General features: G+C 59.8%; 1 protein-coding gene across 4 annotated transcripts; it reads right to left on the bottom strand.

The window, feature by feature from the left end:
• Nucleotides 1-123: 123 nt before the first annotated feature.
• Nucleotides 124-25,036, bottom strand: RHBDF2 (rhomboid 5 homolog 2). Of its 4 annotated transcripts, XM_025468096.3 has the most exons (20): nucleotides 24,908-25,015; nucleotides 20,332-20,427; nucleotides 12,202-12,387; nucleotides 9,049-9,202; nucleotides 8,239-8,441; nucleotides 7,544-7,739; nucleotides 7,256-7,459; nucleotides 6,281-6,409; nucleotides 5,806-5,924; nucleotides 5,483-5,677; nucleotides 4,371-4,482; nucleotides 4,089-4,163; nucleotides 3,768-3,929; nucleotides 3,308-3,417; nucleotides 3,082-3,145; nucleotides 2,895-2,989; nucleotides 2,610-2,685; nucleotides 2,357-2,457; nucleotides 2,055-2,208; nucleotides 124-1,350 (listed from the first exon to the last, which is right to left on the bottom strand). In XM_025468096.3, the coding sequence occupies exons 4-20, from the start codon at nucleotides 9,190-9,192 to the stop codon at nucleotides 931-933; spliced, it is 2,559 nt and encodes an 852-aa protein (XP_025323881.1). In that variant the 5' UTR covers nucleotides 9,193-9,202; nucleotides 12,202-12,387; nucleotides 20,332-20,427; nucleotides 24,908-25,015; the 3' UTR covers nucleotides 124-930. The 4 variants fall into 4 exon arrangements, with proteins under 4 accessions (XP_025323881.1, XP_025323876.1, XP_025323884.1 ...); XM_025468091.3 differs by lacking the exon at nucleotides 20,332-20,427 and having other exon boundaries at nucleotides 24,908-25,036; XM_025468099.3 differs by lacking the exon at nucleotides 20,332-20,427 and having other exon boundaries at nucleotides 8,239-8,366; nucleotides 24,908-25,036.
• Between the last annotated feature and the right edge of the window lie 1,010 nt (nucleotides 25,037-26,046).

The raw sequence follows: 26,046 nt of genomic DNA, 5'->3' as shown, positions 1-26,046 counted from the left end.
AATACCCTCCCTTTGGGCCAAGGCCCTGCCCCTGAGCTCATAGCTGACCCCCTTCCCCCACTGATAAAAAAAAAAGCCCCAGTTTTCACTCTGCTAGAGTCCCCCAGGTCAAAAAAACGATACTTCTAGAGAATATCATTTAATACACTTGAGACACCATCCATATAAAGTTAGCGTTACTTTAAAAAATTAGAACCATAATATAAACCAGTAAAAAATGGGCCTGACTGGGCCTTGGGCAACCCCTGGGAGAGGGTCCTCGAGGTGGCCCGTCCCCCTCCCCACCAGGCAGGCCCCCCATCGCGTGGGGTAGGGCGGCCTCCTCAGAGCCAGCCCCAGAAGACAGAACACTGACTCCAAGGGAGGGCCAGGCCAGACGGAGGGGACAGCCTGTTTGCGACAAACAAGCCAAGGCTCTCAGCTCCCCAGCTGTGTGTCCTTCCTCTTTCTCTGCTCCAGACCATGGCAGAGCCTTTCCCACGCGTCTGGCCAGGAGCATTAGGACAGGCTCCCCAGGCCACTGCTGAATAAGGGGTCCCGGCTCACAGGGCAGGGAGGGGAGGAGGAAGGGGAAGGAGGGCTGGCCGTGGTGAGGCAGGGGCGGGAGCCTGGTGGGAACCCTGGGCACGTCCCAGGGAGGGCAGGCTCACAGTAATGGCACGTGTGGTGGGCGGGGGTTGGGGGCACAAGTAGAGGCCGGGAGGGGGTGGGGGCAGATCGGCAAAGCCGAGGATGTCACGAAGGATAAAAGGCCACCCAGAGGCAAGGGTCCTGCCGGCAGGGGAGTGCCGGGAAGGCAGGGGGCCCTCCTTTGTGACTGTCACCTAGGGCCTCTCACCTGCTGGAGGGAGGGCCTGGGCCCTGGCAGCGGGTCTCTGGGGGGCGGGGTGCTGCAGACAGGCAGCAGGGCCCAACCCCGCCGGGCAGGCGTCAGTGCAGCACCTGATCCAGCTCGTACTTCTCGCAGAAGCGGCTGGTGAAGGGGAAGCAGGTGAGGTACTCGATCCAGGGCCAGTTGATGGGGTAGACATAGAGCCAGATGACGAGAGAGGCGAAGAGGCCAGCGAAGACCAGCAGTGACACCAGGATGAGGGCCCGCTTGCGGTACTTGTCGCTGGTGCCGAAGGTGATGTAGGGCAGGAAGGCGAAGGCCAGCAGCAGGCCGCTGAGGAAGCCGAAGATGTGGGCGATGTTGTCGATCCAGGGCAGGAGGCCACAGATGAAGAGGAAGAGCACGATGGCCGACAGGTTCAAGAAGGCCTTCCAGGGCCGCTCCAGCAGCTGCCAGCTCTGGAAGAGCTCCACGAACAGGCAGGCGAGGAGGCCGAACTGCGAGCCTGCAGGGCCCACCTGCGCCCGGGAGGGGGACGGAGGGGAGGGGGACAGCGTCACTCCCAGGCGCCGGGTGCAAAGCCTGGGCATAGCCCGGCTGGGGCACCGGGACCTGGGTCAGCCAGCCTACGGGAGGGCTCCTCCCAGGGCTGGGGGCCCGGACACTGAGGCTCCTGGACCAAAGTGGGGCTTGTGGCACCCCCACCCCTTTCTGCAAACACTGAGGATCGACTGTGTGCCCGGTGTGTGGTCCGTGCAGTAAGCAGGACAGACAGGCCTACTCCGGGCAGCACAGGGCAGGACGGACAGACACCAAACGCCAAGGGCGTTGGGTTGACCTGATGGAAAACCTGCTGCTGTTTCTGTGGGTTGTGAACGGTGCACACTGGAGATTTCATACAGCTCAACCCACAGATAATGTGACACGCGGGTTGGCAGGCAGGGGTCACAATCACGAAGAAAAATGAAGCAGAGGAGGGGAACAAGGTGAGGGACGGGGTCTGGGAGAGTCTTTCTGGAGGTGAAGCCTGAGCATGACTCGGGGGCATCGCCGTTCCCTCCCACCCAGGGATTAGGGGATCAGCCAATAAGCCCACGGCTTAGCTGTGCACCTGCTGTCGAGCCTGGCCGGGGAGGGGTCGTGAGTCCCTCGGGCAGGCCCACAGGGAAAGTGGGGGGAAGCAGCAGAGCTGGCCCTCCCAGCCCATCCCCCGAGGCCCTACCTCCGCCCGATACGGGAGGAAGATGGCACTGGCGAGGTTGCCGGTGATGCCACTGAGGATGAAGATGATGGCGATGCGGTGCCAGCCGGCCAGCTTCTCCAGGTCCCGCAGGATGGTCATTTGGAAGACCACGGACACGAGGCAGTGCACCACGCTGGGGAGGGGGACATATCAGGCATCCGCTGGTCCGTGTCTGCCCTGGGCTGCCAGCCAGGGGGGGAGGGGTAGGGGTGCAGGGGAGGGGCGGGGGGGGGGGAAGCACCACATAGTGTGGGTGGGGCAGGCAGCAAGGGGCCTTTTACCCAGCATGGAGGAACAGAGACAGCCAGAGCCTGTAGAACTGATCCGGGACCTCGGGGTTGAGGAAGGGCAGCAGTCCACACACCTTGTCCAAGCAGTGCACCTGAGGGCAAGCACGGGCGGTCAGCACCTGTGACCCAGCTGGCCTTGCTGTGGGGGCAGAGGCGGTGTGCAGAGCCAGATTCCTACCGCGGGAGGGAAGCACGAGGCCGGCCCCAGCAGGCTGCCACGCTCACCTCATGCTCAGGGCCTCACCTGGGAGCACAGTGTTGCCTCTTCGTGGAAATAGCCGTGCATGAATTCACAGTATTCCCGGGTGGTGATCTCACAGCTGGGGGGACAGGGAGGCAAGGGGGTACATCACGGCCCCGAGGGCACCTGCCCGTGGGCAGAAAGGGGCACCCCTCTGTGGGGACCCTAGCTCTGGGGCAAGCTCCCCTTCATGCTGCAAGCTCCTGGAGTCGGGGAGGGAGGATGCTAGTGCGGGCAGTGGGTGGTGACCGGGGAGCACGGGGAGCTCCGGGCGGGGCGCCGGCTGACCTGCCCTTGGTGCTGATGCAGCACGGCCGGCCCTTGATCTGGCAATCCATGTGCAGGAAGCCGGTGCGATTGCTCTTGGCCTGCTCCGTGCAGATCTGCGGGAGGGGCACGGACACTGGGTTGGGCCTGCGCCACAGTGGGCACCCGGCCTGCCCTTCCTAGACCGCTCTCCACCCCAGACACTTACTGGCCACTTGGTGATGTCATCAGGCCAGATGTGGGCACCGCTCGAGGCTGGCTCCTCACAGGTTCTGGAGGCAGAGTTCGGCAGGGGTGGGGTGGAATGAGGACCTGTGCCTGTGCCCCCTCCCCCAGCCTGCCACACCCACCCACCAACATCCCTGTGGGACGCACAGACGGGACACTCAACCCCACCTTCTCACAGCCCAGCTGTGGGCCACCTGGGACAGTACCTGGGGTCTTGGTGACACACCGCTCCTGATGTCCGCTTCTGGCCCAGATCAGACTTGTCCATGGGGGGCCCCGTATCATCCTGCCACTTGACAAAAGTGGCCAAAGTCTCCTGGAAGATAGAGGAGGGTTGGTTGTGAGTAGGACAATGCCATCCCCATTAGTGTGGGCAAGGGACCCTCCAGGACAGCAAGTCGTCCCCTGGTCCCCGGGGCTCAGGCTCGTCTCCCAGACCTCTACCCTGGCTGACATTCCCAAGACCTGGGAACGCCACTTCTTTTGCTTCTCTGGGGCTGGGAGGGTTGGCACGCTCCCTGTGCTGGGCCATGTACAGGGGTGTGTGGGGCCAGAAGGAGGGAGGGGATGGTCATTGTCCTTGAGGTCCCCTCCTCTAGGCTAGGGTGAGTGAAGATGGTGCACAGGACTGGAGAGGGGCTGGTGGGGTTGGGGGCCCTGGCCCACCGAGCAGTCCTTCCGCTGGGTCTGGATGCAGCCCGAGTGGTCGTTCTGGACACAGCATCCTGAGTCTCGCTCTAGGTCTCGCTCTCGAAGCACCAACTGCTCAATCTGCTGGTCCTTCCGGATGCAGGGGGAGAACTTGGCTCCCAGATGGATTAAATCAATCTGGGGGAGGGAAAAGGGTGAGCTTGGGCCCGGACCGGCCGCTCTGTTGAGTTTCCCCTGAAAGTCCCCTGGGCAAGCCGACCCCTCGCCCAGCTGAGGGGATGACAGGGCCCCGGGGCTCCCCACTGAGATGCTGTCCCATCCCCCTGGGCTCCTCACCGAGCTGGGGCCAATCCAGAAGTTCTCCTGCTGGATGTACTTCACGCTCTCATACACACCTTTGTTTCTGAGCACCTGGGGCAGGAGAGGGAGTGGGGGGTCAGGGGTTTCCCCATCCCAGGGTAGGGTCCCCAGGATAGGGTCAAGGGGTATAGCTATGGTGAGCCCTGAGCACTCCTCCAGGTGTGGCCATGGGAGGGATTCCACGGCTGATGATGCTGACGCCTCTCAGGAGAGGCTGGGACCCTCAGTGGGGAGCACCCCTTTCTTAGCCTGACTTACCAGCTGGGTGGTGACGTGCTGGGCAAAGCCCACAGGTGCGATGCCATACGTGCAAATCACCAGCAGCGTGATGATGATGTGGACGAAGGTCAGCCAGTAGGTGAAGTAGGGCCTGGGGACAGGGACCCCAGGTCAGCAGAGAAGAACCCACATCTCAACCCTCAGCCTGCTGAGCCCAGCCCCCATCAGCTCTTACTTGCTCTCTCCCCTCCCCCTTTATTCCCCTCCAACGCACCCTTCACCACAGTGACTTTGAAAATGTAACCCTGAGTGTCTCTCCCTCAGCTTAAAACCCTTCAACGGCTTCCTCCTCCCCTTGGAATAAGGTCTAACATCACCTCCTACTGGCTGCAAGGCCTTACTGTGCATGCCCACCTTCTCCAACTCTTACAGCTCCTGGAACAAACCAGGATCCGTGCAGCCCCAGGGCCTTTGCACATGGGGTTTCCTTTGCCAGAGATGCTCTTCACATCTCTCTCTACCCATTTAACTCCTGCCCATGCTGACGGCACCCCTCCCCCACCAAGCTGTCCATTCATTCTCTGTCCTCCTGGGATGCTTGCTACACTTGTTATTCATTTTTTATGATTTTGGGTTCGATGTGTATTGGCTCACTACCTGCTGCATGCTGTGACAACTGCCCCTCCTCAACCCTCTGGTCTCCCCCACGGTCCCCTCGCTCATAAAGCTTCTAACTGTGTCTCTGGCCCATCCTGCCCTCCCTGTCCCTCCCAGTGGGGCTATTCCAGCGCCTGTGTGATGGCGCTCAATGAATGCTTGTTGACTGCTGTTGGGAGCCGGGCTAAGGATACAGGCCAAGAGAGCAAGGAGGGTGAAGAGACAGCAAGCACCCGTGGGCCCTTCCAGGTGACATGCATGCTCATAGGGTAACCATGAGGACTTGTCCCTGCTCTCCTCTCCCACAGGAGCTGCTCACTAAACACCTGTAGAATAAGGGGTGCTGCAGGAAGGGGGTCCCGGGGGGTCTGCAAGCTCCTAGAACCCCGGGAGGGTGGTTCTCAGCCCCCCTCCCCTCTGCCTACACCCGAGGGGCTCCGAGAATGGGGAGCACAGCCCGCAGTCCCAGCCACCTCGCCTATCAGCCCCCTCACCGGTGGCTGTCAAAGCTCTCCAGCTGGCGCTGCACGGTGCTGCTGATGCTGCGGCGGTAGCTCCGGTTCAGCCAGTTGCCTACCACGCCCAGGCCGTAGTGCCGCTTCTTTCGGTCGAAGGCGAAGTGCTTCACCTTGGAGGCGATACGCTTGCCACGCCTGGTCCCAGCGACGGGGGGTCGGCCGTACTCCTTCCTGGTGGGGGACGGCTCTTAGCCTGCTGTCCCCTCCCACACATCCCAGAAGGGGAACCTGGCAGTCTGGGGAGCCCTTCCCTGGTGTGCCATCTCCCTGCACCCGGAGGAAGGATGCCCAGAACTCACAGAGGGATCTGCACCCCATCGGGGGAGACCGGGGAGGCCGAGCGTGGGATCCCCCGGAAGTAGCTGGCAGAGAGTGGGGGAGACTCAAACACGTCATCGGGCATGGAGCTCATTTCTTCCTGGGGTGGGGTGGAGCGGGGGACACAGAAAAAGACAGCGTGAGGAGTCACTGTCCCAAATACTGCTCCCCGTAGCTCAATTCAAGGACAGATCAAAGCTAGACGGGCTCTGTGGGAGGGAAGGGGAAGGCAGGTGCCCGTCAGCCCTGACAGTGACTTTCCTGGCTGGCACCCTGCCCTGCCAGGTCGACAGAAGGGCAGGGGCCCAGGAGTTCCAGGATGTGGCACATCCCGTCCCACCAATGGACCTTTGGACCTCTCAGGGGCTCCCAGCACAGGATGATCAAGGCCAGGTCATCTCTCCTAACTCCCAGGCCACCCCATACCCAGTCCCAAGGCCCACACCCCATGCTTGCCTTACTAAAAAACGAGGAGTCAAATGTGTCTGCCCCATCGACCACGTCCTCCTCCAGGAAGCTGGGGTAGGCAAAGCTGCGTTTGACCACCCGGCACCGCTGTCCCGTGGCATCCAGCACAGAGCGTCCCTGTGACAGGGCAGAGGCACAGGCATCAGGTCCAGGTCAGATGCCAGCACCACTCCCTCCTCTGAAGGAACTGTCAAGCCTTGGGAGATGGGACCCTACCCAGAGCACAGTGTCTGCAGGAGAAGGTGAGGAAGGCCAGGAAGCTTCTGTAGCCCCAAACCTATCGGTCTCTCCTCTCCCTGCTGACTTCCTGCCCTCTGGCTTGGGCAGCGAGCTTGCCACCACTCATTCTGCACCCTTCCTCCCCAAACTCGGGCCACGTTCCCCAGACGCAGCTCCCTGGCACAGCATGCCAGGCCCATCTGCCTCTTTGACCCCAACCTGCTGCCACCCCCTCCTAGGAGCACCCCTTGTTAAAACCACATCTGACCACACACTGCCCCTCCAGGCCTTCACAGGGGCCCTTCCCTTGGCTGAGGACACCATTCCTTTCCTTCCTTCCTTCCCTGGGGAGCTTCTCCTTATTTTTCTGGGCTCAGCCCGAGTGCCTGTCCTGACATCAGCCCCTCTCGCAGAGGCTCTAGCAGTCATCACACCGAATAGTGACACCTGTGCCCTCCAGGCTGGGGGCTCTTGCAGGGCAGCGACGCACTCAGCACATCCTAGGCGCTGTGAACTTGGGCAAAGGGTGGTGCCTGCACCAGCTTCCCCAGCTATGGAGCACCGGGGCTGGGAGGCCATGGCCAGGCTCCCGAGCTGCAGGGCCCTCTTCCTTCCAGGGAACCTGGTGCACCCACTGCCCTGAGCATGGAAGGAAGGACGTACCTGGTGTGCTCTTGGGGGGATGCTTTGCGGAGGGGAGGGGGACGCCATGGGGGCAGGGCAGAGGCGGGGAGGGATTGTCACCTTGAGGAGGGCAGCGGCAGCCTGAAAGCTCATGTGGGCCACGGACATCCTCTTGCGGCGGGGCAGGTGGGAATGGCCAGAGCGGACACTGGTGAAGGAGGTGAGGGACAGGACCCCCGGGGTCAGCGGCGGGTGTGGGGCATGGGGCCTGTCCACCTCATCCGGGTGGCGGAATGCCCGGCCGCGGGCCAGTGGGTCGACGATCTGGGAGGGAGGGAGGTAGTGAGCAGAGCTGATCGGGGCCCCCTGGTGCCGAGGCCCGCCCCTCACGACCCCAGGGGAGCCCACCTTGGGCATCTTGCAGGGTTTGGGAGACTCGGTGCCCTGGAAGGAAGGCACCTCCTGGCTGGGGAGCTCCAGGTCCCGCTGGCACGACGCCTTGAGTCGGCCGTAGCGCACGCTGCAGTGATGCAAACTTCTGCGCTGCCAGTGCTGCCGCTTGGCCTCCCAGTCGCCGCTGACCCCGAACCACTGGGCGGTGCCCCTGTGGGAGCAGACGGACAGGGCGGCTGTGAAGGCATCATGAAGGTGACGACAACGGCGGCGGGACAGAGCACATACGGGGGTGACGGGAGGTGTGTGCAGGGGAAGTGATGGGAGGTGACAGGGCACAGGTGCGTGCAGCGGGTCGGCTCCCCGTTTTGCCCCCGGGTTGGTACCCAGTGACCACATGATAGGGTGGAACAGAGTTCAGAGCCGGAGCTGGGCTGGGCAGGGTCTGGGGGGCACCCTGAGGGCCAGTGCCACCCCACATCCCCACTCCCTGAACCCCCCCACCCCAGCTTCCGCACTGTGACTTTACATGGCACGCATCCCTGTTGGGCCTCAGTTTCCTCCCTGTAACATGCATGTTCCAGCTCTGTCAGGGGTGCTGCTCACAAAGGCTTGCCCACCCCTTCTAGGAAGGGGACCCGGGTGGCCACGCCCAGCCAAGGTCCACGGGGCTGCTGGTAGGGGCAGGGGGGTGGTGGGAAGGTGCTCACTTGCGAATACTCTGGGACAAGGAGGCCTGGCGGCGGAAGCCAGGGCGCTTCTCCGAGCTGCCCTCCTGCCATCGTCCCCGCTGCTCCTGGAGGCTGACGCTCTTCATGTAGGCCGGGTTCCTGGGCCTCTGTGGGTGGTGGGGCAGGAGGACAGGCTGGGGCTTGGTGGAGCCCAGATCCCGGGCTCTCTCCTCTTCAGCTCCCTATGTGAGAACCCCGAGAACGCACCTCACCCCCAATTTAGACACCTGAGCCGCTTTCCTTCCGAGTGTAAAGTCACCATTCTTTATACTCTTCGATGAACCCTAGCGTGATTTCCTAACTCCCTACCCAGTGCTCCCCGCTGGCTCCCTGCATGCAAAAGAGCCCCCAGGGCGAGTGGGTGGCACCAACACAGCACCCCTTTTATGCCCTAGGACACTGTTTCAAGGCTGTTCTCAATAAGCCCTTTATGGAGCCTTGGTCCAGCCTGTCTTCATTTCCAACCTCCACAGGAGCCGGGCACTGCGGGGTCAGGCTGCCGATGCCCAGGGTGCGGGGCTCCTCGGACTGGGGGTGGCTGGCCCCGGCGGGAAATGGAAAGAGCTGGTCCTGCTGGAACCGGAAGCCTTTCTCGAGGCTTCCACTGACCACCAGGAGACGCAGCTCCTGCACCCAGAGCCCACTCCGTGACGTCTTGGGCCAGGGAGGAGGGGGCACGGGCTAAATCAGGGGTGACACAGGTAGAAGGGGCCTCCTCTGCTCAAAGGTGTCGTGTGGGCACAGCTGTCGCTTGTGGCAGGGCAGCGAGCCTCCAGGCTGCCCCCTTACCTGGGGCAGCATGCTGGCCTGCTCGCCAGGGGCCGAGGCCTCGGGTGGTGGGATGGTGATGGACAGGTTGGGCGGCTTCCGGCTCTGCAGGCGGCTGCTGGACACGGAGGAGACGCTCTCACCATTCTTGTCAGTGGAGTCCATGGTGGGCCGGCTAGAATGGAGACCGGGAGAGGGGGCATGAGTGTCTCGATAGGTGGCAAGACAGAAGGGGACCTGGGGACACCCAGGTGCCAGGGCGGGCAGCCCAGGCTGAGAACAACCTGCAGAAAGTCGGTCAAATCTAATTCTAGAGTCTAAGCAGCGTGACAGAGACTGAACCTGAACTGGGTGGGGTATCGCAAGTGGTTCTATTTCAGTCCTTTGTTTGCATTCCAGGCCAGCAGGGGCCTGGGAAATCCCCACCTTTCTACCTCCTTCCATTGGGGGGTCTCTGCTTCAGGCAAGAACCACAGCCAGAGAGGAGCCTGAGGCCAAAGGACAGAGGGGCAGAGACCTGGGCTGCCTTGTCAGTCTGGTCAAGGTAGGCCTGGGGCCAGAAGGTAGCTTCTTGGGCCCAGGAGCCTTGCCTTTGACCTTGGGGCAGGGCTTGATGGAAGATGAGAAGGCTCTAGGGCAACCTGGTGCCCTAGCCACAATCAGGAGGTCCCCAGCTGTGCAGGGAAGGGTGGTTCTCTGGGTAGCCATCCCTGGGTTTCTAGCGAGGAAGTGGTGGCTCAGCCTCATTGCCAGATAGATGGGAAAGCCACCAAGCTGGTTCCTGTCCCCGGGGCGGCCTGGTTCCTTTCTCAAAGGTAACTGAAACTGCCACCTGTTTGGTACATTTTTTCTTTTCTTGGAGGAAAAATGTTAATCCCAAAGATAAGAAGTGGCATATGCTCACTGCAAAGAGAAAAAAGACTCAGATGATGATAAAGTGATTATAAAGTAAACTCATAATCTGCCTGCCACCTTGTCTTCTAGGAAAGACCTCTTGGCACCTAGAAAAGGACACACGTACTTAAAATTTTACCCTCACATCACACGTTTTCTTCCATAGCATGCACATCTGGCCCCATCAGCGCATACAGACAGAGCTACCTTTTTTTTTTTTTTTTAAAGTAGGCTCCACGCCCAGCATGGGGCCTGAACTTACCACCCTGAAATCAAGACCTGAGCCAAGATTGAGAGTCGGATGCCCAACCAACTGAGCCACCCAAGCGCCTCTTTCTTATCTTTCTTGACGACTGTAAAGGTTTCATTGAGTGGAATGCACCAAGATTTAATGAATTCCAGATGGATAGCTGTTTTCGGCATTTTGGACTCGTGTTAATCAACACCCTTGCCTATACCGCTTGTCCATGCTTGCTCACGACCCACCCCCAACCCTTGGATTCCACCAGAATCAACACTCTTCCCTTCTTCACTCCTTCTGTTTTTTTCTGGCTAAAGTCTTTTTTTTAATTTTTTAATTTTTATTTATTTATGATAGTCACACAGAGAGAGAGAGAGGCAGAGACACAGGCAGAGGGAGAAGCAGGCTCCATGCACCAGGAGCCCGATGTAGGATTTGATCCTGGGTCTCCAGGATCGCGCCCTGGGCCAGAAGCAGGCGCCAAACTGCTGCACCACCCAGGGATCCCTCTGGCTAAAGTCTTTAGCTATTTCATACCCTCCCCTCTTCTCAAAGCTGCTAGAGCAGGTTTGGTTTCTCTTCCCCTAGTATAAGGCCAGGGACTCCGTGTCTGCCTGCCGAGGTGGTACCGACCCTGGGTGTGCGCAGCAGACGCAGGGAGAGTCACACAGGAGCCCTCCAGGAAAGGGCATGTGGGGCCAACGTGGGACGGAAGGGTGACACAGCAGCCACATGCATCCCAAGTCTGTCTGTCCCTCCATACACAGCCCACCAGAGCCACCATGTCCTCTCACCTGAAGGATCACAGCGGCCTCCTGACCACTCCACCTGCTGCCCCTTGAGCTCCCTACCCTCGTAACCATCTGCCACACAGCAAGAGAAGTCATCTTTGAAGAGCACCAATCACACCACATCACTCTCTGCCCAACACTGTCCCACAATTTCCTGTTCTCACTTATTTTTTAAAGATCTTACTGATTTATTCATGAGACACACCGAGAGGCAGAGACACAGGCAGAGGGAGAAGCAGGCTCCATGCAGGGAGCGCGATGCAGAACTCGATCCCAGAACCTGGGATCTGGGATCATGCCCTGAGCCGAAGGCAGACGCTCAGCCACCCAGGCGCCCTGAGCAACCCAGGCGCCCCTCCTGTTCTCACTTAAAGTCCAAGCCTCTGACTGGGGCCGCTGGGGCTCCCCGGGGGGATTTGTGTCCTCCTTGCCCCTGACCCGGCCACTCTAGGACCCTCACTGTCTAGCACCTGCTAAGCTCTGCTAGGAGGTGCTGAGGGGTCATGGTCAAAAGCACACTGCAGCTTGGTGGTCTGGGCTGGACCTGCACTTGACCACGGGTCACCCATGTCCTCCCCTTATGATGGGGGAAGGACCTCCCCCCAGAAAGGCGCCCTGAGCATCAAATGACAGTATGCATGCTGCACACTCAGGCGATGTATGCACACAGAAATTTGTTCAGGAATGTTCACGGTGGCACGCTCATCAGAGCCAAAAGGTGGAAACAACCCAAATGGCCATCGACAAACAGATAAACAGAACGTGGGACATCCACCCAATGGGATTACGAGTCAGCCACAAGCAGGAGTGAAGCGCCGACACAGGGTCCCGCGTGCATGAACCTTAAGGATGTTCTGCTAATCGAGAGAAGCTGGACACAAAAGACCAGGTAGTCTAGGAGTCCATCCATACGAAAGTCTGTGACAGGCAGCTCTACAGAGACGGGAGGATCGGTTGTCGCTGAGGGCCCGGGAGGGACAGCACCTAAAGGCTGGGTCTCATTCTGAAGCGATGGAAACGTTCTGAAGCTGCCCGTGGTGGCGGTTGCACCTGCCTGTGAATAGCAGCCCTCTGGCCCTGCTTCAAGCCTCTCCATCGCTTTACCCTGCTCACCTCCCTCTCTCTGCCTTATTCACTGTTGCATCTCCAACTCCAGCAGAGTGCAGGCCACCAGGTATACTGGTCCGTACTGGTTGAAAAATAAACAAGCAAGCAAAGCCAGACCCCTCCGGCTACCCAGCTTCCTACCTTCAGAGTTTGGGCTGAGCTCACAGCTTCCTGGGTCTTGTTGAAGACGTCTTCAGAGCATGTTCTGGTCCCTTCTTTACTCTATGCAGATGCTCTGGGTTCAAGCCTCAGCTCTGTGGAGAGGTGGACAGACGTCCAGACAGACGCTTCCAGCCCAAGCAGGGCAGCTCCTGTGGTGTACACAGCCTGTAGGGAAGGAAGGGCAGGCTCAAGCAGGTGTGTTGGGAAGAATGCATCGGTCAATCTTCCTGACTTTAGTCTCTGCATCTATAAAATGGAGATAATTCCACCGGCCTCATGGGTGAGGGATTAAGAGGGATCCCTCATGTTCTCGGGGATCCCTGGGTGGTTCAGTGGTTTAGTGCCTGCCTTCGGCCCAGGGCGTGATCCTGAGGTCCCGGGATCGAGCCCCACATCGGGCTCCCTGCATGGAGCCTGCTTCTCCCTCTCCCTGTCTCTCTGCCTCTCTCAGTCTGTATCTCTCATGAATAAATAAATAAAATCTTTAAAAATAAAAAAAATAAAAAGAGATTTCTCAGGACGCCTGGGTGGCTCAGTCGGTTGAGCGTCTGCCTTCGGCTCATGTCACGATCTCAGGGTCCTGGGATCGAGCCCACCTGGGCTCCCTGCTCAGTGGGGAGCCTGCTTCCCCCTCTCCCTCTGCCCCTTCCCCCTTCCTGTGTGCACATGTGCTCTCTATCTCTAATAAATAAGTATTATTATATGAAGATAAATAATTATCTAATAAATAAATAAAGATCTTAAAAAAAAAGGTATGTTCTCCCCACCCGCAGTAAGGGCTCCCTGTGACAGTGGGCTGGGCACTCACCCGCTGTAGCCAGGAGCTCTAGCCTCAGACCCCCCCCACTCCGGGTTGGGAACCCCGAATCAGGACGGGCCTCTACCTTTTTTCTGTTTCAACATAACTTCATGAGAAACGTTTAACATAAACACAAAGTGTTGGTTATCTTCTGATTAAGATTTCCTTCCCATAAATAAATAAAAATTTAAAAAAAAATCTTAAAAAAAGGGATCCCTGGGTGGCGCAGCGGTTTGGCGCCTGCCTTTGGCCCAGGGCGCGATCCTGGAGACCCGGGATCGAATCCCACATCGGGCTCTTGGTGCATGGAGCCTGCTTCTCCCTCTGCCTGTGTCTCTGCCTCTCTCTCTCTCTCTCTGTGACTATCATAAATAAATAAATAAAAATTAAAAAAAAAATCTTAAAAAAAAAAAAGATTTCCTTCCCAATAGAGGGAGGCAGATATTTAAGGCATATTAAGGCTCAAACGATTTAGAAGTGTTTCATTGTTGTTTTATTAGCTCTTTAAATAATATATTGAGCAGAACTCCGAAGGCTGCTGGGGGCAGGACGGGTCACGTCTTTAGGTGCACCGGGCCAGGCCTGGCTTTGCTCTTCACAGACATCATCTCACGTTGTCCTCAAAACACCTCTCAAAGTAGATTATCTCCCATCACTCCCATTTTGTGGGTAGAAATGGGAGCTTAGAGGGGTGAAGTAACTTGCCCAAGCTCACACAGCCAGGAAGGGGAACAGCTGGGTCTCTTCGAGAAACAGAAGCCCCCTGCTCCAAGCTAGGGCACTCTGGGGGCAGGACAGCCCCCTATCAGGGTGACAGAGGAGAGTCCAGTCTGCGGTGGGGGGGGTGGGATGGGACTTAGTTCTACTGAACAGTACTCTGCAAACTCTGTTCCTCAGAGGCCTGGGGCTACCCAGAAGGGCCTGAGGGGTTGCCATGGGACAAACCAGAGTCTGGGGGCAGCTCTAGGCCCTCCCTCTGATTTCACAAAGCGGCAGTCTTCCAACAACAGGAGAGAGGAACTTCGGGGGCGTGGTGGGGGGCAGAGGGGGCACCAGAGGGGGATCTGAGGATCTGAGGCAGAACCGGGGACCCAGGACGCTTTCTGCTTCAAGGTTTGCCCGACAGACTCGGGCATCCTTCTTTCTAGCCCAGAGTGCTGGGAGTCCTGACCCCACACCTCAGGGCATGACAAGGCCCCTCAGAGGCCACTTTGCATCTGCTCTGGGCACAGCTCCAAGACAACAGCCACACCTGGGGCCCCTGCACGGAAAGTTCTCCAGCCTGGTCTCCCCTGGGACCAGAGTGCAGTGAGAGGGCACCAGGCAGGTGCTGTCCTGAGAAACCAGCACCAAGGAGGGAAGCAGGCAGGTGGTGGAGGAGGGCTGGGAGGGTAGAGCTGCCGAGTCCAAGCTTGCACGAGGTCACCAAGCACGAAGGACCCTTCTGGAACTCAGTGCCAATCACTTCCCCAGAGTAAGCGCCCAGTGCCCTTCAGAACCTGTCCCCACCCCCACCTGACACACCACATGCCCTGCAGGTCCTCTAGGCCCCACTTCCTCATTGGAGGCCCTATACCTGGTATACCAGGCTCCACCTATCCGCCTGAGCAATGCCAGGTGAAATGTCACCTCCTCCAGGAAGTCTGCCATCACCACCAGACAAAATCAATCACTTTCTCACCTGCCTCCTCCAGCATACTGCAGACATCTGCCTGTGTGTAGGTGTCCCCGACCCCATCAGCATCCAGGCTGGAACAGTTAACTCCTACCAGTGGCTACCAGGATGGGAGGCAGGTGAGATGGTGGGGACAGGCATGGCTGCAGATTGTCAGTCCACATGGACCCCAAACAAAAATCATTTCCTGCCATCCTGCACTCAGCACAGGAAGTGAGTGGCCCACTCTGGACAGCTCCACAAAGCACCCTCTGCCCTGCTGTGGCTCTGTGACCAGAGTGGATCCTGCCCCAGGACGAGCCCCACTGGACCTCCTGTCCCCTCTCCCCAGCACAGCCCAGACTCCCCAGCCCGGCCTCCCATCCCGAAGCCATAGCGCCCTGCCTGGGCTCCCTCAGCCTAGGACCCTGCTGTGTTGCTGGCATCTGTGCTGATGTCATGACAGAAAGAAGGGCAGACATGACCTCGGGCTGTAGGACTGGGGTGACTGGACCGGCCCCGGGGCACTTCTGGGAGCCACCAGGAAAAGTGGCCGGGCCCTGAGAGCAGAGGCGGGGCCGCGCCTCCTCGGGGAGCAGCGTGGTGTCCGAGGGCTATTTCCACCATCTTCATGGGCAGTGCCGAGTCCTGGCCTGTGGGCAGCTTTACCCCCTGGCCTCGCCTCAGTCTCCTTCTCTATTAAGCAAGGGAGTTGGACAAGGTGATGGCCCAGCTTTGACACCCACGAAGCCCACACGGTTAGTACGAAACACCACTTTCCACAGCCCCTACTCCTGAGGCTGCCCCCAACTTGTGCAGAAATGGCGAATGGTGGGCAGGTGTACCAGAAGCCCTGCTCCTTCTTCGGGGTGGCGAGGGGCAGAGGGTAGAGGGTAGAGTTGGTGGGGGGGGGGGGTGCGCAGAACCCAAGTCTAGGACATACAGGAACCCAGACAGAAAGTGCTGGAGCTCTGGGAGCACTCCGCCCAACGCATATCTCCCACGCCCCAGAAATGCTTGCTCGCTGCAGAGGAAATTGTGACATCCTGGGACAAGGCTTCCTCCTGGCCCACAGTCACATCCGCTGCTCTGTCTGAGATCCCGGGGCTGCCGCAGCACCCAGGCTGTGGGCCAGGGTGGGGGGATTTGGGGAGCGTCTGAGCACCTGCCCCACCCAGCAAAGCCACTGCCACCTGCCCAAGCTGGATCCTGGCCTCACTGGGGCCTTCCTCACAGAAGGGCCTTCACAGCCCCAGCCCAGGGTCTCTGGGCCTTAGGATGGGGTCCACCATGGGGTGGGCCAAAGAAAAAGTGAAGTGCAGAGTTCCAGTCATCCCGAGGCACCACAGGTTGACACTTCCGTACCCCCACCGCTCCCACCACCAGTGGTGTGACCCAGCTACCAGCAGACAGAATCACACATGGGACCGAAATGCACTCAGAAGGCACTCACCGATGCCACCAGAGTCTGGTCTCCCCCCGAGGGGGGCTGGGCACTGCCAGCTAAGCCCTATCCCGACAGACACAGCCAGGGCAGGCAAGGCCTCGGCCAGAGAGCCTCCCGTGTCGTGTCGCAGCTCTAGCCGTGGTGCTCAGGCAGCGAGCTGGAGGCGGCCCCCACCCAAGCCCACGTGGGCCCACCGTCCCCTAACCTGCCCCCAGGCGCAGTTCCATCTGTGCCCAGGAGTCTGGCTCAGGCCCCTTCCCTCCTCCCCACCTGCGCACCATGATGCACGCCAGCAGGCTTCTGGAGGCTTCCCTGGTCATCTTGCTGATGGTGGATGGCTGGCTCCACAGTCCCCAGGCTCTGAGGACCTCAAGAACCAGGGCAGGGAGCGAGCTGCGGCCCCAGACGGAAGCTGACAGGCTCCTGACATCAGGGCTTAGCCTGTGTGGCCAGAAGTGGGGACAAAGGGAAGGAGGGGGCCCTGGGGCGAGGGATAACAAGCATCCCCTCCAGCAGAGGAAAGACGCAGACCACTACTGATCACTGGATGCGGTCAGGAAGTTAGGGGGCCTCCTGCAGAGACAGGCGCGGGTCCCCAGAAGCGAAGAGATAAAGCCGAAGAGATAAAGCCGCTGCCACCTGGCCTGGGCTTGGAGCTGAGGGGTGATGGGCAGTCCGGAGGGAAGGGAGGCAGGCGGCCTGGGGCCGCTGGGAACCTGTCTGTCCCCAGATGAATCACAGGATGACAGGGTGACAGCCAGGAGCAAGGAAGTGGCCTCTCTCCCCTGCTTCCCTGCCACAGAAACTGAAACCGACAGTCCCTGCCCGCAGCCTTCTGGGAACCAGGGCGTTTTTTAGAAAGCTGCAGAGGAAGCTGGCCCTCGCCCACTGTGTAACCCCCAGCCAAACCCGGGGTTCTGCTGACCTCGGGGAAGTTGCTTCAGCGCCCCTCGAGACCCGGAAGGAGCAGCTTATGTAAAGGCTGTCACCTAACCCGGTCTGCCTACCCGTGTCCCAGTGGCCAGTGACTCACCGAACACCTCCCTGTGCTGCCAAGAGTGGGGCCCGGAGCAAAGGGCAGAGGAGTGGGGAAGACGCTGGGGGGCCGGGACAGGACGCAGGAAGACGGGATGCGGGAAAGGGGGTACGGTGGCCCCCTCGAGGCCGCGAGCTCGGACTTGCTCACTGGTTACAGGGAGCTGCCCCCCACTCCCAGAGAGGACCCACTGCCCCAGGGCTGCGAGCACCCACCCACTCCCCCAGGGCTGCACCCACCCACTCCCCCAGGGCTGCACCCACCCACTCCCCCAGGGCTGCGAGCACCCACTCTCCCAGGGCTGTGAGCACCTACCCACTCCCCCAGGGCTGTACCCACCCACTCCCCCAGGGCTGCACCCACTCCCTCAGGACTGCACCCACCCACTCCCCCAGAGCCCCAAGTCCGCAGCACAGACTGCATTGCTTCTTTAGCCCAGCTGGCCCCGATGGAGAGGAAAACTGAAAGCTCCTGTGGGTTTGCACCCCTCCCACAGGGAGAGGTCCTACTTAGAGGGTCCTTGCCCCAAGAGCCCCTATGTCTCCACCCCCCACGCCTTTCTGGGCTTTGCTGGAACTCAGCTCAGAAGATAAACAAGGGGGAGAGGGGCACAGGCTCAGGGCTTAACCACCCACCAGCTTCACCCCTGCAGACCCCAGGTTCTGGACTCCCTGTGACCCAGTTAGGGCGGCTTGGGTGGCACAGCCGACCACAGACACGGGAAGTGGGTGCTGGGCTCCAAGTCCAGGGTCTGAGCACACGGGAGTGGGGAGGGGGAATTAGGTTCTTGGAGTGGTGCTCACCCCAACACCCCTTTGTACCACCATCAGGCTTTCTTAGGACCACACATCAGTGGGGCGGGCAGAGAGGTGAACACCTCCTCTGTGGGGAGCCCTGCGTCCAGGAAGCTGGCTGAGCTGGGATGTAGCAGCTGCTGGCAATATACCTTGGCAGGCAGCACTAAATGCCACCGGGTGTCCCCAGCTGGACACAGTGCTGGAGCCCGCTCTGCTGGGGGCCCTCCCAGAGGGGCCCTCCAAAACTTTCTGGACTCCAGAAACTGCTTGTAGAAGCACGCAAGGCAGTAGCAGCTGAACAGGGATGCAGGTGCCCTTCGACACCCCAGGAAAGCAGCAGCTCTCAGAGCCTGGGGGTGCCCTGTAGCTTAGGAAAGGGAGCCCAGGCTCTTCTGGAAGGTGACACTTTCTGTCCCAGTTCTGCTGCTCCCTGAGCATCACCGTGAAGGGGAGGAATCAGAAATGGCACAGGGGGTCCAGAAGGCTCTGGTCCTTTCTGGGCCAGACACCAGGGCACAGGGGGCCTCCCGGAGAGGGAGCATGCACCACCAGGCGCCAAGTTAACCTGAACTCAGTACAAACTGGCTTTGCTCCAAACATGCAAGAGGATTTGCCTCTATTAGGATCCTGAGGTACTGGGAATTGGTTTTTGTTGTGTTTTTTCCCCCCAAGTTTATTTATTTACTTTGTAATGTCTGTACCCAACATGGGGCTGGAACTCACAACCCTGAGATCAAGAGCCGGGTGCTCCTTCAACTGAGCCAACCGGGCACCCCTGGGAACTGGGTTTTCCCTGGTCCTTGCCACTGGCAGAGGTCTAGCTCAGTGGTTAGGGGAAGGATGGGGTTCAACACGGGCTGGGGAGCAGGGGAGGCCTGCTTCACTCCTGCTGGAAGTTCCCCAACACTGAAGAGTGACAGGCTGTTTCCAGACACACCCACCCTCAGTACAGACAGCCAGGCTCTGACTTGGGCTTGCAAGGGTGGGGCCCACCTAATTTCCACCCGGCTCCTTGTGGCCTAGCTCTACACAGTAAAAATACTGTCCAGGGTGCCTGGGTGGCTCAGCGGTTGAGCTGTTGAGCATCTGCTTCCGGCTCAGGGCATAATCCTAAGGTCCTGGGATCAAGTCCTGTATCAGGCTCCCTGCAGGGACCTGCTTCTCCCTCTGTCTGTGTCTCTGCCTCTCTCTGTGTTCCTCAGGAATAAATAAAGCCAATAAACAATAATAATAATAATAAACCACTGTCCAGCTGAAGGAGACAGGGTCTTGGGTCCAGCCCTAAATGCTGTGACCTCTTCGGCAAGACACTCAACATCTCTGTTTACGCAGAAAGATGCTAAGTAGCCCCCCCAGGAATCTGAAATCTAGGTGGCTTCGCCACCATTAGCTGGGGCTCAGCCTGGGTGCACAAGCAGCCAAGGCACAAGGGCTTACCATAGCTTATGGAGAGGGAAGCACCCGGCCCAGGTCACCCAGCCAGAAGTCAGGCCCTGGGTCCCTCATTTTGAGACACTCAGGCTGGGGCTCTGGGTGCCCCTCACATCTTAAATCCCAGGCTGGCCCCACAGCTGGGAAGGAGCATGCCAGGCAAACAATTTTCAGCTTGTAAACAGTCATTAAAGAGCTAATAAACCTGACTTCCCAGAACCCTGCCCTGGAGCTTGCTGCTTCCCCAAAAGAGGCTGGCCCCAGCCCCAGTGACTACTAGAGCTTCAGGGCACTTGGACATGGGCCATTCGGGCCATTCAGACTGGGGGTGCAGGGCTTTGTAAATCCCTACTCACCGCAGACCCCTGCCTCTCTTTGGGGCAACGTGGATTCTCTCGTTGAGGAGTGAGGAGGGCTGCGGGGCAGGGAAGGGGGGAGACAACAAAGATAGGACTCAAAACCTGGTTTGGCCACTTACCTGCCGGGAGACTTTGGGCAAATTACCACTTCTGAGCCTCGGTTTCCTCTACTGTGAAATGGGGTGATGTGCCCCCACCCCTGCAGATCCAGCAGAGATGACATGAGCTTACGAATGAACAGGGCCTGGCACACAATCACCGGCCACTAACTGGTAGCTGCTATTCCTGGCTGACCGCTGCTCACTTAGTCTCTGTATCTGGGCTAAGAGCCCCGGAAGTAACAGCTCTCTATTTGACAGCTGGGGGAAATTGAGGCTCAGACCAGTCAAGTCACCTGTCCCAAGTCCCATTGTTAGGGGGTAGTGGTGGTGCTTCCTGCCACCCTGGAACTGGTGAGGCAAAGCGGCCAAAAAAAATGGGCGTGGGGTGGCGGACCAAGGTGCTGGGGGGGGTGGAGGTGGAGTTTAGGTGTGGGCTTCTGAGACTCATGAGCTCCTCCCAGTCCCCTAGGCAGAAATGACATCACCTGGCACTTAGGCAGCACTACTTCTTCTCAGCTTATCAAAGGGCTTTCTCAAACATTCTCTCAGCTGTGCTGTCCGTATCTCATCATCGCCGGTATCTGACAAGGTGAGAGCAAGGGCTCAGGCCGGGTTTCAGCTCCAAGTCCTGCTCTTGCCCCATCCCACAGTGAGGTCCCCCACCTCCTGTTCCAGGCCTGTATCTGACAAGGTGAGAGCAAGGGCTCAGGCCGGGTTTCAGCTCCAAGTCCTGCTCTTGCCCCATCCCACAGTGAGGTCCCCCACCTCCTGTTCCAGGCCTCCTGGAGGCCATCCCGGAGGCCTGACCTGGGGAGGGCCGGCTGGAGAGGGAAGAGGTGCTTCTTGCTGGATGTCAGGGGAGAGACCACCTCGGATGCTCTTGGCTCGGGCTCTAGGGCCATGCGTACATGGGAGGCGGGAGAGAACCAAGGCTCTGAATGGCTTACCTTGTTCCTGGCCCCAAGAGTCTGGCCACAGGGAGCAGAGCTGAGGGTCACTGCCTCCGTGACCCCCCTCACCCCTCATCAGGACACACGTACAGGCAGACAGGGAAAACCCCGGGCTGGGAGAAGCCAGCAGATCCTGGCCTGAGGCTCTACTCCCACATCTGAGCCCCCTCAGCCTCCGTGGGGCAGAGCTCCCCACCCCGCCCACCCCAGACCAGCCACCTGGACAGAGATAACTGTTGCACTGCTCTTCCTCAGTATGCTCTCAGCTAGTCCCCCCAACACCCACGAGGCAGGACCCCGTCCTCACCACGAGCCTGTGCCAAGGACACACGGACACGCTCCTAACGGTAGCCACGATGCCATTACCCTGACAGCTCCGATCTCAGGACTTCACAGGCATCACCTCACAGCAAGCCATCCAGTGGACTGCTGCTGCCCTGCGGTACAGCCGAGGAGACCGAGGCACGGACTACAAGTGACCCTCATTCCACTGCCCACTAGCTCAGAGGCCACCGCAGCTGCCAGCTTCTGGGCCTCGCTTCTTGGCTCCCCATGCTGGGAATCACCCACCAAAGGTCCTCCCACCGTCCTGGCCAGCATCCCTGATGGGTGCTGCCCACTTAGCTCCAACCACCCCCCCGCACCCCACGCCTACAACAGGCCCCTGGCAGCTTTTGAATTGGCAACAAATGACTTGTGTCTGGGTCCTCAGATAAGTTTACACAATGATGGAATGTGGACACTGTGGCTCTCATACTTCCCTGAAGATGAGATGAATTTTTCTTTACACTCAGCTCTAACTTCCATAGGGAAGCAACAGTGATTTTATGGGCTGTGTGGGGAAAAAGCCTTATTTTCCCCCAGGGCCGGGGCAGGTGGGGCGACTCCTTCCAGCCTTTATCCTGGTCACCTCCCCAACCTAGCCACCACGTGAGAGGTTAGCCTGCACTCCCAGCCGGCGCTGTCAGTCCTCCCCCAGCTTGGCTCGGCCGGATAGGAAACTGGGAGCAGATGTGTGAGCTCACCCTGGAAATCCCCCCGGGGGGCCGGGACAACACGGAAGGCTAGCTACTCCAAAGTGAGTGATACAGACCCGGGGGCGGGGGGGACAGGGAGGAGACAGCCCAGAGAGGACATCTCCCCAGATGCTGCACCCCGGGGCAGGTGAGAGGCCAGGGCCACCCCAATCCTGCCACCGCCCATCCTGAACCAAAGAGAAGTGCCAGGTAGCTCATTCAAGTCACCTGTTTTTGTTCTGTTTTGTTTTTAAGTCTTATTTAAGTAGTCTGTACACCCAATGTGGGGCTCAAACTTATGACCCCAAGATCGAGTCCCATGCCCTCCCAACTGAGCCAGCCAGGCACCTTCATTCAAGTCACCTGGACAGGAACAGGTACATGCATGCACAGACACGCCCCCTTGACTCCTTCCTGCTCTTACCTGCTGTTCCATCTGACATGGTTTATGGCAAGTTGACAGAAACCCTATGAAGAGCTGTGGCCACCAGTAAAAACATCACCACTGACGAAGAGCCAGCCTCAGACCCCAGCGGCCTCCGTGATGTATCTGCGGTGTGATTAATCCCTCCTCTGAGAGGAACAGAGGTCCCCGCTCAGGCAGTGTGTGTGTCTCACACCACATACAGCCATGGTGCGCAAATGAGCCAACCAGACAGGAGCCAGCTGGTGGCTTACCAGCAGGGAGGCACAATGTTTTAGGGCTGGGCCTGGGAGCCAGGGCCCAGGTTCCGTATCAGGCTCTGCTGCTTAATTCCTGACCGGCTTGGTGCTAGCCTTGAGTGTGGTTTTGTACCATGAGAAACACACTAAAGATAGAAGTCACTGTTGCAGTTTGTGGTTCAACAGAAAGAGGGGAGTGCCACTCCAGCCCTTTAAACTTAAAAGCAGGGACACCTGGGTGGCTCGGTGGTTGAGGGTCTGTGTGCCTTTGCTTCTGATCATGATCCCGGGGTCCTAGGATCAAGTCCCCCATCAGGCTCCCTGCATGGAGCCTGCTTCTCCTCTGCCTGTGTCTCTGCCTCTGTCTCTCTCATGAATAAATAAATAAAATCTTTAAAAAAATAAACTTAAAAGCAAACAAAAACAAAAACACCAACCGGAAACTGCCACCTGCCAGAGTTCCCAGGCCAGGAGGCCAGGGTCCAGAAGTGAACAGGATGGGGGCAATGGACACTGTCAGAAAACAGGAAGGGGGAGCAGTGGGTGGCCTGGGCTCCTGGGCACAAACAGCTGCTTCATTCCATCTCACCTTTCTAGAACAGCCCTCCACCGCCATCCCCTGAGAATTGGACCAACACTTAAACCGGAGTTGTCCCTACTGGGGTCCCCCCGGGCCTAGCACTTGGCTAACACCAGGAGCAGGGGGTGCCTCGCTCTGCCAGCAGTGGGGCCCACCGTGGGGGTTCTTGTCTAACCCTGGCTTCCCACAGTCACAGAGGACTTTTTTTTTTTTTGGCAAGAGAGAAGCAGATTCGGGAGCTACAAGGAATTAGAAGCCTGAGTCCTTGAATGTTATTTTCCTGGTGTCCATAACTGGAAGACTTAGGTGTCAGTTTAGAAGGGAAGATTCCAGCAGGTCACATGGTGTCAGGCGTCCATGCCTGTCTCAGCAATCCAGCTTTGGGAAAATCTTTGAGAACAGAGCCTCCCCGTCTTCCTCCCCAACCTGCCCAGGGGATATTTGAGCTTGAGGGCTGCCCTGGCTCACCCTGTATGGGAGGCTGTGGTAGGGGTGAAGCACTTCGGGGCTGAGCTGTGAGAGAGCCCTGTTCCCAGCCCCTGGGACTCAGCTCCTCCCCCACAGCACCCAGACCTGCTTCCTGCAGAGCCTGTGGTGTGAACAGGGACGAGGCAGGTTTATGGCACCAAAGGAATCCTATTGCTAGAGGAATAACTGCCCTCACACCTCTCATCTTACTGAAGTTTATTTTGTTCCTCCCTGAACCCGGGGGGAACTGAGGCAAGCAGGGGAAGTCAATGGGACGTAATTTGATGGAGCAGGTGCTGCTCCTGGGTCTTTGAACTTCAGCACGGCGCTGACATTTTGAGCCGGGTAAAGTCTTTGTGGTGAGATGCTGTCCTGGTTTTAGCCGCATCCCTGGCCTGTACCCACTGGATGCCAACAACAACCACACTCACTTCCTTCTCCTGAGTTGTCACAACCAAAATGGCTCCAGACATGGTCAAATATCTCCTGGCACCAAAAATCAGTCCCCTGCTTGAGAACCACTGCTCTCAAACAAGTTTCGCTCTCCCCTCCCTCTTCCCTCCACCCTACCCACAGAGTGACAGGAACACAGCTGCTGGGCTCATCCTTTTCCCAGCCAATGTCACCACCATGGGGTCCTCAATCTAGCCATTTGGGAACCAGCAGCCAGGGCACGTGTGGGGTCATTTGGCCAGCCTTCCCCTCCTCAGACACACCCTCGCAGGAGCTCCAACCCTTCTGCTTTCCCCCTTAGGCTTTCCACCCGGTTAGGCAGGGGCCGAGACCTGGGAGGCCTGGGGTTCCCCTCCGTCCCGGAACGGGAGGGAGGGAGGGAATGCCTCTCCGACTGCACCTCTTCTACCCCTAGCCCAACCCAAGGCTCCCCAGAGGGGGCCAGGACCTCTGGGTCCAGCTTCTGAGCTCCGATCTGGCCTCGCCGGGACCCAGCTCCGCACCTGTTCCCACCCCGGCGACGCTGAAAGCACAAACCTCGCCCCGGAGGAGAAAGGGGAGGGCAGGGTTTGGGTGCCAGGCGCTTCTGGGAGGAAGGCGGGACGGCGCGCTCCCGTCCCCGGCCAGTCCCGGCTCCCTCCCGGGGCCTTAACTTCTGCCCAAATGCGTGCCCCCCACCTCGGGCGGCCCGTGGCCCAGGGACCCGTTCGGCGTCTTGTGCCAGCCGAGCCCCGGGGACCGGCAGACCCGGTCCAGCGGCCCCGACTCTGGCCTCCGGCGCGGCCCACGTGGGGCCCGAGCGCTGCGCAGGGCGGCCCCCCGGGACCGTGCACCGCCGCCCCGGGCGAGGCTCGGGCCCGACCCCGCGGACCCCCAAGGCGCCTGCGGCCGGGCCGCCGCGTGCCGGCTCCGCCCTTCGCCCCGCGCTCACCTCCCTGCGGCCCCGCGGCCCCGGGACGCAGCTCCGAGCGGCGCCGGCCGGCGGCTGGGCGGTGGCTCCTGGGGGCCGGGCCCCGGCGCTCCGCCTCTTCCCTACCTGCGCGCGGGCGGCGGGGGCGGGGCCTGGGAGGGGCGGGGCCTGGGAGGGGCGGGGCCGGGCGCCACGGGGGCGGGGCCTGGGAGGGGCGCCCCGGAGCCTGGGAGGGGGCGGGGCCTGGGAGGGGCGGGGCCTGAGGGGGCGGGGCCGCGGCCCGGGAGGCCGGGCCCGAGCTCAGGTCACTGCGGGACGCTGCGGCCAGCCCCGCGGCGCCGGGGACTTGCTCCGGTCGCTGGGTGCTCCGCCCCCTGGGGTGGGGGTCCCCGCCTGGGCCGAGCCCTGTTTTCCGCCCGAGCTAGTCTCTTCCGGGCGCCGGCCTCTCCTCCCCCGACAAAGCGCATGATCTAGGTCTGACCTGCGGTCACGTCACCACCTCCACCCCCATCCCCGCCCCGAGAAAAGTCACTCCCACGACGACCACCTCCCACCCACCCGTCCCTCCAGCGCCCTCACTCTAAGGCCAAGTGGGCCTGTTCCTCGAACCTTTAGCCCCTTTTCCTTGAAACACATTTGGAGCATCTCGATTACTCCAAATCCCCGGGCAGCTCCCGCCTCCGGGAAGCCTCTGATCTCGGGCCTCCTCCTCCTCATCATCCTCCCGGGGGTGGAGGCGCCCTCCTGGGACCAGTCTTGCTCAACTTCCCCGCCCGGGGCGCCAGTGCTGGTCCCTGGCAGAGGCCCTCTCTGGGTGCCTGTGTGGGTGGCCGGGGTGTCTGGAGGAGTCCTAGGAATCTCCTTTAGGGCCCACCCAATGGAAACTCACCTGGTCTCTGGCCCCGAGACAACCTTGGCTCACACCAGGCGCCTGGAGCAGGAGAGGAAGGCGCTCAGGATCTGGAGATTTGGCGGGGCCAGGCTCTAGCCCCTGCAAGCCTGTTCTTAATTTGCAAAGTAGCAAAGCCTGCCTGGCCTTCTCACGTGGTTGGCAATGGGATGCAGCAAACAGAAGCTGCGAAAGGCACCACCCCGGTGTTAACTAGTGGGGTTATTATCATAAGCCGTGGGGGCCCGACAGCCAGAGGACCTAAGTTCAG

Source organism: Canis lupus, chromosome 9 (genome assembly GCF_003254725.2).
Source record: "Canis lupus dingo isolate Sandy chromosome 9, ASM325472v2, whole genome shotgun sequence".
Lineage (NCBI taxonomy): Eukaryota > Metazoa > Chordata > Mammalia > Carnivora > Canidae > Canis > Canis lupus.
This window is presented reverse-complemented; position numbering and strand designations above follow the sequence as displayed.

What these genes read in the sequence shown, in the direction of transcription:
- RHBDF2 (XM_025468091.3), bottom strand. Translation starts at nt 9,192, where the DNA reads ATGGACTCCACTGACAAGAATGGTGAGAGCGTCTCCTCCGTGTCCAGC. An exon ending in AGGCCAGCATGCTGCCCCAG is followed by an intron (nt 8,442 to 9,048) that starts GTAAGGGGGCAG and finishes GTTCTCACATAG; the next exon opens with GGAGCTGAAGAGGAGAGAGC. An exon ending in CCCAGCGGAAGGACTGCTCG is followed by an intron (nt 3,418 to 3,767) that starts GTGGGCCAGGGC and finishes TCTATCTTCCAG; the next exon opens with GAGACTTTGGCCACTTTTGT.